The sequence below is a fragment of the Orcinus orca genome, chromosome 1 (assembly GCF_937001465.1).
Source record: "Orcinus orca chromosome 1, mOrcOrc1.1, whole genome shotgun sequence".
Lineage (NCBI taxonomy): Eukaryota > Metazoa > Chordata > Mammalia > Artiodactyla > Delphinidae > Orcinus > Orcinus orca.
Genome location: NC_064559.1, coordinates 27,601,011 through 27,614,852, shown reverse-complemented (window position 1 = coordinate 27,614,852; position 13,842 = coordinate 27,601,011). Strand labels below are relative to the sequence as shown.

Sequence of the window (13,842 nt, the reverse complement as noted above, 5' to 3'; positions counted from 1 at the left end):
GAAATGCAAAGATAATAGTTGAAATTGAGAACTCAGTATACAAGTTTAAAGCAGACTGTACACATCTAAAGAGAGGATTCATGAACTGGAAAATATATCAGCAGAGAATTACCAAACTGAAACAATGGGAAGATAAAAGGAAAGAAAATATTGATTTTAAGAGACAGGGGACACTGGAAAAAGATGTAACATGTGTTTTATGGAATCACAGAAAGAGTGAAAAGAGAAAATGTTAAAAATATTTGAAAAGACATTAGCCAAACATTTCCAAAACCTATGAAAGATATCAAGTCACAGATTCAAGAAGTCCTACCAACTAGGAGAATAAAGTGCACAAAGAAACCAACATCTATGTCGAACCAAAATAACCTACTGAGAAGGCAAAGAGAATCTCAAAGGCAGCAGAGTAAAAGATGCTTACTTTCAAAAAAGTACTATTAAAATGATCTTTGACTATTTAACAAAAAGTACAAAAACAGAAAAGGATGAAATGACATCCTTAAAGCATTGAAAGAAAATAATGGACAAGCTAGAATTCTATATCAGGCAAAAATATTCCTCAAAGGAGAAAAAAAATAAAGAGATTTGCAGATAAACACAAACTGAGAAAATAATAAAGAACTAATTTTTTCAGGCATACAAAAAATGAGAAACAGAGAAAAACAAGAAAAGATGAGGTAGATAGCCTCATCCACCAGAGGGCAGACAGCAGACGCAAGAAGAACTACAATCCTGCAGTCTGGAACAAAAACCACATTCACAGAAAGACAGACAAGATGAAAAGGCAGAGGGCTATGTACCAGATGAAGGAGCAAGATAAAACCCCAGAAAAACAACTAAATGAAGTGGAGATAGGCAACTTTCCAGAAAAAGAATTCAGAATAATGATAGTGAAGATGATCCAGGACGTCGGAAAAAGAATGGAGGCAAAGATCTAGAAGACGAAAGAAATGTTTAACAAAGATTTACAAGAATTAAAGAACAAATAAACAGAGATGAACAATACAATAACTGAAATGAAAACTACACTAGAAGGAATCAATAGCAGAATAACTGAGGCAGAAGAACGAATAAATGACCTGGAAGACAGAATGATGGAATTCACGGCTGTGGAACAGAATAAAGAAAAAAGAATGAAAAGAAATAAAGACAGCCTATGAGACCTCTGGGACAACATTAAACACAACAACATCCACATTACAGGGGTCCCAGAAGGAGAAGAGAAAGAGAAAGGACCCGAGAAAATATTTGAAGAGGTTATAGTCGAAGACTTCCCTAACATGGGAAAGGAATAGTCAACCAAATCCAGGAAGCTCAGAGAGTCCCATACAGGATAAACCCAAGGAAAAACATGCCGAGACACATAGTAATCAAATTGGCAAAAATTTAAAAAAAAGAAAAATTATTGAAAGCAGCAAGGGAAAAACAACAAATAACATACAAGGGAACCCCCATAAGGTTAACAGCTGATTACTCAGCAGAAACTCTACAAGCCAGAAGGGAGTGACATGATATACTTAAAGTGATGAAAGGGAAGAACCTACAACCAAGATTAATCTACCTGGCAAGGATCTCATTCAGATTTGATGGAGAAATCAAAAGCTTTACAGACAAGCAAAAGCTGAGAGAACTCAGCACCACCAAACCAGCTCTACAACAAATGCTAAAGGAACTTCTCTAAGTGGGAAACACAAGAGATGAAAAGGACCTACAAAAACAAACCCAAAACAATTAAGAAAATGGTCATAGAAACATACATATCGATAATTACCTTAAACGTGAATGGATTAAATGCTCCAACCAAAAGACACAGGCTTGCTGAATGGATACAAATACAAGACTCATCTATATGCTGTCTACAAGAGACCCACTTCAGACCTAGGGACACATTCAGACTAAAAGTGAGGGGATGGAAAAATATATTCCATGCAAATGGAAATCAAAAGAAAGCTGGAGTAGCAATACTCATATCAGATAAAATAGACTTTAAAATAAAGAATGTTACAAGAGACAAGGAAAGACACTACATAATGATCAAGGGATCAATCCAAGAAGAAGATATAACAATTATAAATATATATGCACCCAACATAGGAGCACCTCAATACATAAGGCAATGGCTAACAGCTATAAAAGAGGAAATCAACAGTAACAGAATAATAGTGGGGACTTTAACACCTCACTTACACCAATGGAAAGATCATCCAAACAGAAAATTAACAAGGAAACACAAGCTTTAAATGACACAATAGACCAGGCAGATTTAATTGATATTTATAGGACATTCCACCCAAAAACAGAAGATTACACTTTCTTCTCAAGTGCGCACGGAACATTCTCCAGGATAGATCACATCTTGGGTCACAAATCAAGCCTCAGTAAATTTAAGAAAATTAAAATCATATCAAGCATCTTTTCTGACCACAACACTATGAGGTTAGAAATCAATTACAGGGAAAAAAGCAAAAAAAACCACAAACACATGGAGGCTAAGCAATATGTTACTAAATAACCAAGAGAGCACTGAAGAAATCAAAGAGGAAAGCAAAAAGTACCTAGAGACAAATAATAATGAAAACACGACAATCCAAAACCTATGGGATGCAGCAAAAGCAGTTCTAAGAGGGAAGTTTATAGCTATAAAAGCCTACCTCAAGAAACAAGAAAAATCTCAAATAAACAATCTAACCATTCACCTAAAGGAACTAGAGAAAGAAGAGCAAACAAAACCCAAAGTTAGCAGAAGGAAAGAAATCATAAAGATCAGAGCAGAAATAAATGAAATAGAAACAAAGAAAACAATAGCACAGATCAATAAAACTATAAGCTTGTTCTTTGAGAAGATCAATGAAATTGATAACCATTAACCAGACTCATCAAGAAAAAGAGGGCGAGGGCTCAAATCAATAAAACTAGAAATGAAAAAGGAGAAGTTACAACAGGCAGCGCAGAAATACAAAGCATCCTAAGAGACTACGAAAAGCAATTCTGTGCCAATAAAATGGACAACCTGGAAGAAATGGACAAATTATTAGAAAGGTATAACCTTCCAAAACTGAACTAGGAAGAAATAGAAAATATGAATAGACCAATCACAAGTAATGAAATTGAAACTGTGATTAAAAATCTTCCAACAAATAAAAGTCCAGGACCAGATGAACGGATAAGTGACCTGGAAGACAGAATGATGGAATTCACGGCTGTGGAACAGAATAAAGATATTCTGTTATAATAAAGTTTCACAGGTGAATTCTATCAAACATTTAGAGAAGAGTTAAGACCTATCCTTCTCAAACTCTTCCAAAATATAGCAGAGGGAGGAACACTCCCAAACTCATTCTATGAGGCCACCATCACCCTGATACCAAAACCAGACAAAGATACTACGAAAAAAGAAAATTACAGCCCAATATCACTGATGAATATAGATTTAAAAATCCTCAAAAAAATACTAGCAAACAGAATCCAACAACACATTAAAAGGATCACACACCATGATCAAGTGGGATTTATACCAGGGAGGCAAGGATTCTTCAATATATGAAAATCAATCAGTGTGATACACGATATTAAAAAATTGAAGAAGAAAAACCATATGACCATCTCAATAGATGCAGAAAAAGGTTTTGACAAAACTCAACACCCATTTATGATAAAAACGCTCCAGAAAGTGGGCATAGAGGGAAACTACCTCAACATAATAAAGGCCATATACGATAAACCCACAGCAAACATCATTCTCAATGGTGAAAAACTGAAAGCATTTCCTCTAAGATCAGGAACAAGACAAGGATGTCCACTCTTGCCACTATTTTCAACAATGGTTTTGGAAGTCCTAGCCACGGCAATCACAGAAGAAAATGAGAAAAAGGAATACATATTGGAAAAGAAGTAAAACTGTCACTGTTTGCAGATTACATGATACTATACATACAGAATCCTAAAGATGCCACCAGAAAACTACTAGAGGTAATCAATGAATTTGATAAAGTTGCAGGGTACAAAATTTGTGAACAGAAATCTCTTGCATTCCTATACACTAATGCTGAAAAATCTGAAAGAGAAATTAAGGAAACACTCCCATTTACCATTGCAACAAAAAGAATAAAATACCTAAGAATAAACCTACCTAGGGAGACAAAAGACCTGTATGCAGAAAACTATAAGACACTGTTGAAAGAAATTAAAGATGATACCAACAGATGAAGAGATATACCATGTTCTTGGATTGGAAGAATCAATATTTTGAAAATGACTATACTACCCAAAGCAATCTACAGATTCAATGTAATCCCTATCAAATTACCAATGGCATTTTTTACAGAACTAGAACAAAAAGTCTTAAAATTTGTATGGAGACACAAGAGACCCCAAATAGCCAAAGCACTCATGAGGGAAAAAATGGAGCTGGAGGAATCAGACTCCCTGACTTCAGACTATACTACAAAGCTACAGTAATCAAGACAATATGGTACCGGCACAAAAACAGAAATATAGATCAATGGAACAGGATAGAAAGTCCAGAGATGAACCCACGTACCTATGGTCAACTAATTTATGAGAAAGGAGGCAAGCATATACAATGTAGAAAAGACAGTCTCTTCAATAAGTGGTGCTGGGAAAACTGGACAACTACATGTAAAAGAATGAAATTAGAACACTCCCTAACACTATACACAAAAATAAACTCAAAATGGATTAGAGACCTAAATGTAAGACCGGACACCATAAAACTCTTAGAGGGAAACATAGGAAGAACAGTCTTTGACATAAATCACAGCAAGATCTTTTTTGATCTACCTCCTAGAGTAATGGAAATAAAAACAAAAATAAACAAATGGCACCTAATGAAATTTAAAAGCTTTTGCAAAGCAAAGGAAACTAAAAACAAGATGAAAATACAACCCTCAGAATGGGAAAAAAATATTTGCAAACGAATCAACAGACAAAGGATTAATCTCCAAAATATATAAACAGCGTATGCAGCTCAATATTAAAAAAAACAAACAACCCATTCAAAAAATGGGCAGAAGACCTAAACAGACATTTCTCCAAAGAGGACATACAGATGGCCGAGAAACACATAAAATGCTGCTCAACATCACTAATTATTAGAGAAATGCAAATCAAAACTACAATGAGGTATCACCTCACACCATTTAGAATGGGCATCATCAGAAAATCTACAAACAACAAATGCTGGAGAGGGTGTGGAGAAAAGGGAACCCTCTTGCGCCATTGGTAGGAATGTAAATTGATACAGCCACTATGGAGAATAATATGGAGGTTCCTTAAACAACTAAAAGTAGAATTACAATATGAGTCAGCAATCCCACTCCTGGGCATATACCTAGAGAAAACCATAATTGAAAAAGACACATGCACCCCCAATGTTCATTGCAGCACTATTTACAATAGCAAGGTCATGGAAGCAACCTAAATGCCCATCGACAGACGAATGGGTAAAGAAGATGTGGTACATATATACAATGGAATATTACTCATCCATAAAAAGGAAAATTGGTCACTTGTAGAGATGTGGATGAATCTAGAGACTGTCATACTGAGTGAAGTAAGTCAGAAAGAGAAAAACGAATACTGCATATTAATGCCTATATGTGGAACCTAGAAAAATGGTACAGATGAACCAGTTTGCAGGGCAGAAATTGAGACACAGATGTAGACAGCAAACGTATGGACACAAAGAGGGAAAAGCGGTTGGGGGGGGTAGTGATGGGATGAATTGGGAGATTGGGATTGACATGTATACACTAATGTGTATAAAATGGATGACTAATAAGAACCTGCTGTATCAAAAAATAAATTAAAAAAAAAGAAAAGATGAGGAACAAATACTGATAAATATATGGGTAAATCTAAAAGAATATTGTTGGACAACATAATATTAATATATCTTTGGGACTTAAACTATATGTACAATGAAAATGCATGACATAATAATACAAAAAGTGGGAAGAGTAAATAAAGTGTTCTGTGTCCTAGAGAAATGGTAAAACTACGAATTTGTACTCAATTGTAATAAGGCAATTTTACATTATGAAATCTCTATGATAACAGCTAAAGGAAGTCTGGAGGAACGTATAATCCACAAGCTATGAGAGAGTAAAATGGTATAACAAAAAATTTGATTTGCCCATGAGAAAACAATAAAAAAAAAAAGAGAGAGAAAACAGAACATAGAACAGATAGGATATATATCTAGTATAGTAAGGTAGTAGCTATAAACCCAAACATATCAGTAATCACATTAATGTGTAAATGGACTAAATAATCCATTGTAAAGGAAATGATTGTCAGACTGAATAAGTATAATTTTACATACACTAACTATATATTGCTTGTAAGACATACACATTACAAGTAAGAATCCAGAAAGTTGAAAGTTAAAGGATGAAAAATTGTACACCTTGTAAATACTTGGCAAACGCCAGTTGGTACAGCTAAAGTAGATTTTACGGCAAAACCAAACAAAAACAAAGCATTACTATAGGTAAAGAAAGACTCAAATTATACAGATTCAACATGTTTCAATCTGTGTGCACCTAATAAAATAGCATCAAAATACATAACCAAAATTTGACAGAACTAAAATGATAAATATTTTTAAATGTACCATGTGAGAGAATTTAACACACTTCTTTTGATAATTGGTAGAAAAATAAACAAACAAACATAAATCTGGACAGATAAGAATGAACTTAGTAACATGAGAAACAAAATTCAATTCAATTGATATGTATGTAACAACAGTGAACCCAACAAGGACAAAATTAATTTATTTCCAGTAAAAAGGTTTACCTGAAACAAGTATATGCTTATAATAGACTAAGTATCAGTGAATTTCAAAGAACAGATATAATTCAAAGTATGTCTCAATGGATTTAGACTAGAAATCAACAACCAAAAGAAAACTAGAAAATCCTCCAATGTTTAGAATTTAAAAAATAAACTTCTACATAACTCAGAGTGCATAGAAGATATCAAAATGGGTATTATAAATTTTTAGCTGAATGATAGTAAAAATCAAAAATATAAAAATGTGTGGGATGAAGCTGAAGTTATGCTCAGTGGGAAATTTATATCCTTAAATTCATTTTTAGGGAAAAACATAAAGGATGAAAATTAGTACTCTAAGTATACATCTAAACAAGCTAGGAAAAGTATAATAAAATAAATCCAATAAAGTAGAAGAGAGGAAATAATAAAGACAAGAATATAAATTAATAAAATAGCAACATTTGATGAAAGGATCAAAAAATGCAGATACTGATTGCTTATAAGGACCAATAAAATTTACAGACCCTCAGCAAGATATATCAGAAAGACATACTTCTTCACAGTAGTATAACAAAAGACACATCACTAAAGGCATTAAAAAGACCATTAAGAGGATGTCATGAACGTTATGTCAACAAACTTGACAATTTAGATATAATGGACACATTCTTACAAACCACTTCCTACTGAAACGGAGAGAAGAGAATAATAACCTAATATCTATTAAACAAATTGAAGTTGTCATTAAAACCTTTCCTCAAAAAAAACCTCAAGGCCCAGGTGGCATCTCTGATGATTTCTTACAATTATTAAAGAAGAAATAGTACCAGTCTTAGACAAAATCTAGAGAATTGATAAAAAGGGAATACTTCCCAACCCATTGTATGAAGTTAGCAGAAACTTGATACAAAACTCAAAAGGAAAATAACAAACCAATCTCCCTCAGGAAAATAGTTGCAAAAATCCTACGTAGAGTATTAGCAAATAAAATTCAACAATATATAAAACGCATAATTCATCACAACCATGTGGGATTTATTACAGAAATACAATCCTGCTTTAACATTCAAAAAAGAAGCAATGTAATTCCAGGGAAAAAAAAATAAATGTAATAATCATATGATTGTTTCAACAGATATTGCTAAAATTAAACTCACTGAAGGTTTTCTTAAACTCTTAGCAAAATAGAAATAGGTGGTTTCTATATCTTTATTTTGATTTTTTTAACGTATTTGTAACACCATATTTAAAGATGAATTACTGAAAGATTTAGTTATGAGATCAGAACACAGATACCCACCACTTATACTCAGCATTATACTGAAGTCCAAGACAGTGAAATAAGATAAGAAAATAAATGAAAGTCAGATATAAACACAAAGAAATATTTTCTTTTTATTTAAAAATATGCTATTTTATGACTCCTGAGAATTTTGGGAGATAGTGTTACTTTTATTAGGATGCCTCATCAACAAGGCATTATCATCTTTCAGATTGAGGGGACCATTCCTATATCTGTTTCCCGCTGTCCTCGTGTTTTCTAGCACAGCACCAATAACACTGAATGACCACTGTTAGACTGGTTACCCACAGCACACAGCTTAACCATCCTATAGGTCCTACCAACCCAGTACCTCATGTATGGTTTGTACTTAAAAAGTACTTGTTAGAATGAGCTGGATTCTAGTTATTTATGATCTAGAGGAAAGAGTAGAAACCAGTAATTCAACAAGCTCACTAATAAAATAACAAAAATGCAAAATTTAAATTTTATATTAGTGCTATATCAACGCGAAGAGAAGAGGAAGTGAAAAATATGGTTTTATTTTAATAAATAGAGACATATGTGGCAGTACTTACCCAAACACAATGGTGGTGTAGTCCACACTCCCTCTAAACAATAGGACTCCTTAGACCCTTGTAGGAAATGGTGCTCGAAACATCTGTATTCCACTGAGGAACCATTTTCATAGGTCCTGACTGTTGAACTCTTAATAACTCCATTTTTAATAAATGGGGGAGATGCACATGTTCTTTTAGATTCTGCAAAAATAATAAAGTCTGCAATGAATTACTACAATAGGCAGCCAGTGTTTTTATAATCTCTACAGAAATAAAACAATATATTTCATGTAAAAGCATTTTTAAGACATCTCTCAAGTAATTTTTAAATATCAAAAGCATTTCTGCAATAACTTCATACATAAAATTTATGATTGCAATTAGAATATCATAATATTAAATACACGTTTAAAACTAGCAAAGTATTAATTATTGGGATTTTACTTTTCCCCTTTCTGTTTGCCAAAAGTGAAAGCATATAAGATCCGTCTTGAGGCCATGCTTTCTGTATGCATTCTCTTCCTGTTTCCTTATTAAAAGTGACAGTCCCATGCCCAAGGAGTACACAAAGTCTCTCACTCTACCTTAAGCCCTCTTCTGAGACAAAGCTCCCCTGCAAACCCTGAGGAGAGCAATGCTTTACAGGGTTGTTGATTGCTCACAAGAGGGTGATCCATCCTCTGAAAGTCTGGTGATATGTACAAAATCTCATGATTTCTCTCTTTATAAAACTGACTTACAGAATTAAAAGATGTCAGCATAGATCCTATTTAAGGGTATGTGCTGATTGGAAATTGATCAGGTCATTCCCAATTTTATAGATTAGATGATGAGGGTGGTGGATTGCTTAGGGTCTTATCCTTTGAACTCATACTGATCACCTGTGATATTGGTCACCCAAGAAATTGTCAGGAAGCACTACTGTTTTACCTTTTCTAATACATGAAGGATATTTCACTTCACCTCTGTTGCACTGCACCGATAATTCAGAGGGTGCAGTTGATGGAGACAAGTCATACCCCTGTTTACATACAAAATCTATTAAATCTCCATGTAAGATCTTCCCTTCATAATTCCACTTCATCCCTAGGTTATTTCTGCTCATGTCATCCATGTTAACTGTACACGGCTCTGTAAAATAAAGGGTCTTTTCAATTCTTTACTCATCTCACAAGTATGAAAGTGATATATTTTTACAAAAAAAATTATGACAGGCATCAAAAGCAGTATTTTATATTTACCATTTATCATTATTAAAGCTCTTCACACATATACATGATAAAGAATACACTTTATTGCTGTCAAATGAATTTATATATTTTGTATTATCTTCAATATATCATAAATTAAAACCACTTAATTTGAAACATTAAAAATATTGTTTAAGGCAACAACCACTTAGGTTCATCCTGATTTCCTTCCTATAAAATAAAATCTTCAAATAGAAAATGTATTAACTGTGTAATATTTGTGGGACACTTACCACTTGATATTCGTCGGTGAATAAAACAAAGATCCCTGCCCTCGTGGAGATTACCTTCTAACTGGGAGACACACACACACAATCAACAATAAATGTAATAAATATATGGATCTTATAATTTGGGGCCATCTTTAAACTACATATAATAAGTGCGATAGGAAAATTAATAGTGGAGGCGTGGGGGAAGGGGGACTGTGCTTCTAGGTTAAGGTGGTTGGGACAGGCTTAAATAAGTAATCTTTGAACAGACTTGCAGAAGGCTAAGGAGTGAACCAAGTCATTTCCTCTCATTGTTGTGGCCTCTCCCGTTGCGGAGCACAGGCTGCGGACGTGCAGGCTCAGCGGCCATGGCTCACAGGCCCAGCCACTCCGCGGCATGTGGGATCTTCCCGGACCAGGGCACGAACCCATGTCCCCTGCATCGGCAGGCAGACTCTCAACCACTGCGCCACCAGGGAAGCCCCTGAACCAAGTCATTTTTTGAGGGAAGGGCATTCCAGGCACAGGGAACTACCTTGAGGTGAGAGCACACCTGGCTTACTTGGGGAGGAGTAATGAGACTAGACTGGCTGAAGTAGGATAAGGGCAGGGAAGACCAGCAGGGGGGAGGTTGAGAAGTTCATAACATCTGGAATAATTCACAGATGGGAAATGCTGCTCCTTATAGCACCATCTTTCCCATTCGTAGTGAGAGTATTTTCAGTCCCACAGGACAAGTAAGATGCACAAAGCTCTCTCCTCTTGCCCTGATGACAATAAATGATCTTCACTCAGTATTTGCTTTAGGCTGTGGGCACCAAGCCTAAATGTCATGAGGCAATTGCTCCAGACAGAAAATGATAGGTTTCCTTAAACCTTATTGTTCCCTATGGGACTGTTCCATTACTAGCTTTTCCTTTACAATTTCGGTCCAGTCTCTATCCTCAGAGATGACTGTACTTCCATTCAATGCAGTATCAATCACATCATCAAAAGCTTAACATCAAAATCATTTATGAAAATATGAGAGCAATAGAAAAACTACAGGTGAAGATATATCTGAATGTGAATGTGAACAGCAAACTAAGAATGACTTGAAGGAGAGAAACCACAAAGGAGATGCTGAAAGAGCTGACTTAAAACTTAAATTTATGTATACTAAAAACACTGTAAATAAAAGGAAGAGGAAAACAAAAAATAGCTGCAATATACATGACTGTCAAATGGATAATGTAATTTATATAGATAAAGCTCTTATGGATATGGAAAAATCGCTAAACTATGAACAATCAGTTCATTGAAAAACCACCTATGGCCATTAGAAAATTGAAAAATGTCAACTCTTTAATGCCCAAATAAATCCAATTAAAGTAATTTTAATTGCTTAATTAACAATATGTAAAGATTAAGATATTCAAGTTCACAAAGATTAAGAAACTACTTCATTAATTCACTGATGCTAGGATCATAAATCAGAATAAACTTTATGAAGGGCAGTTTGGCAATTATCAGAAATTTAATTAAAATTCCAGATCTCTTTGATCCAGAAATTCCTCTTCAGATAATCTGAAAACAAAAACAAAACATGTGAAATAAATAGAATTAATTTTATTTTATTAAAAAATAAAGATTATTTACATGTACAAATATTTAGTATAAGATGTACTGTGTGGAATATAAAAATGTTGAAAACACACTAAATGTCCATCAAAAAGTAATTAAATTATGGCATGTCTGCATTAAGGAAAACTGTATAGCCATTAAAATATAATGTAGAAATATATCAAACCATGTTCATAATATAGTTTAAGTGAAAGAAACAAGATTCATAGCCTCTTCATGATATCATACAGTTTTGTGAATATGTATGTTGGAAGCTGGTGTAGAAAAAGGTGTAAAAGACCATTATCTAAGTCACTGACGTTTCCGGCAAGGTTACTGATATTTTCTGTTTTCTTCTAGTTTATTCTGTATGTTTATTAATTTTCTTGTAGATAACAATGATTTGCTTTTGTAGTTTAAAGGGCTAATATTTTTAACTAAATGTCTTTTTTAACTTATAGGGAGTTTATCATGCAATTTTCTATTTGTAGAAGTCACAATGTAAGAAGTTCTTTGCAACTGTAGTGACCAGGTACATTACTTTTAAATGTAACTCTGACTAGCAAAGTTAAAAAATGAGGCAAATCTATAGGCTTGAAATGAGAGGTGAATATTGTTTTCCCAAAGTAATTTCAATTTAGGTAATTATTTAGATAGCTGCCTCAGTTTTCTACTTGAAAACATTAACATTAATTAATCCATGCCTTAATCCAAAATATAGAGTAACTACAAACGTTTTTATCTGCTCAACAAGATAAAACAAAAGTGAGGAAGCAGTGGCAAAGAAAGCTATAAACGACATGCTCTACCAAGGAAAGAATTGGATTGATTATTCTTCTGTCCAAATGACATTCTGAGGACAATAAGAGAGACAACGAGGAATATAAACAACCAGGGGAAATTCCAGTTAGGAGAAAGACAACACAAATGTAATCAGACACACAAATGTGATTATGTTTAATGCCACTGAAGTGGACACTTAAACATGGTTAAAATGGTAAAGTTTTGTTGTTCTTATGTTAACACATTAAAAAAAAAAATGCAGTGGGGTAAGAACGAGTATAGCCTAAACCCTAAGATACTAGGGATGTTTTTCTGCTGACAGAAACGATAAGGTAAAACACTTGAAGAATGAAAGATATATACAAAATTCTCTTTTCCATGCTATAAAACATTATATGAAAATCATGTAAGAATACAAACATAAGGGTAAAACAAATTCAATATATCCTGCTATAAGCAGAATAAGTTCCAGGGACCTAATGTACAAAACAATATATAAAAAAATAAATAAGATAAAAGTAAAAAATTAAAAAAAACCACCCCAATGTTGTGCACTTAAAAGTTGCTAAGAGTGGATCTTGAATGCTCTCATCATAACAACAACCCCCAAAATTAAATGAGGTGAAGGATAAATAAACTAACCTTATTGTGGTAATAATTTCACAATGTATTTGTGTATCAAATCATCACATTATACACCTTAAACATACACAAGGTTATATGTCAATTGTATCTCAATAAGGCTGGGAAAAATTTTTTTAATTCAATGTGTTCTCTATCTTACCTAAGCAAACAGGTGGGGATGACCATTTTCCTTGTTCACAATGAGATATTTTTGCTCCTCTCAATAAGTAATATTCATTGCATCTATATTCCACTGAGGATCCTGTTGGGTAGCTTGCTAATAATCCACCAATTACAGCTCCATTTATTACATCAGGTGGAGAATTACAATTCTCAGTATTTCCTAAGAAAAGAAGTTATTTTTAAATTAATACAAACATAACAACATAATGATATAATACAGTTGCGCATACAATAGTACTTTAATATTTCACTATGTAATTTAGGACAATTGATCTCTCAGTGTACCAGAATCAGAGAAACTTTATTCAGCTAAGTATTGTTAAAATTTACTAAGCCAAACTAAAGAGCAAATGTTTTGCTGAAGGGCAAGTATGCAGTGGATTTTTCACTTTTCTTGCTTCTGAAGGACTCTTGCTATAGATATTCTTAAAATGTACAGAAAGGTAAACAGTGTTCTTTAACCTAACGATTATGGTCCATTTAAAAACTGACCTTTGTTATTATCCATTTTTATTTTTTCCTTCTCATCTCTCTTCATCTCAGATCTC

General features: G+C 33.7%; 1 protein-coding gene across 7 annotated transcripts in view; it reads right to left on the bottom strand.

The window, feature by feature from the left end:
• The window catches only part of F13B (coagulation factor XIII B chain), a 43,687-nt gene that overhangs the window by 3,604 nt on the left and 26,241 nt on the right, over positions 1-13,842 (bottom strand). For all 7 annotated transcript variants that reach the window (XM_049710854.1, XM_004285090.3, XM_049710860.1 and 4 more), the window contains 3 exons: positions 13,272-13,454; positions 9,571-9,771; positions 8,659-8,841 (listed from right to left, as the gene is read on the bottom strand). In XM_049710854.1, the coding sequence (XP_049566811.1) occupies positions 8,659-8,841; positions 9,571-9,771; positions 13,272-13,454 (567 nt within the window). The remainder of the gene's footprint in view (positions 1-8,658; positions 8,842-9,570; positions 9,772-13,271; positions 13,455-13,842) is intronic.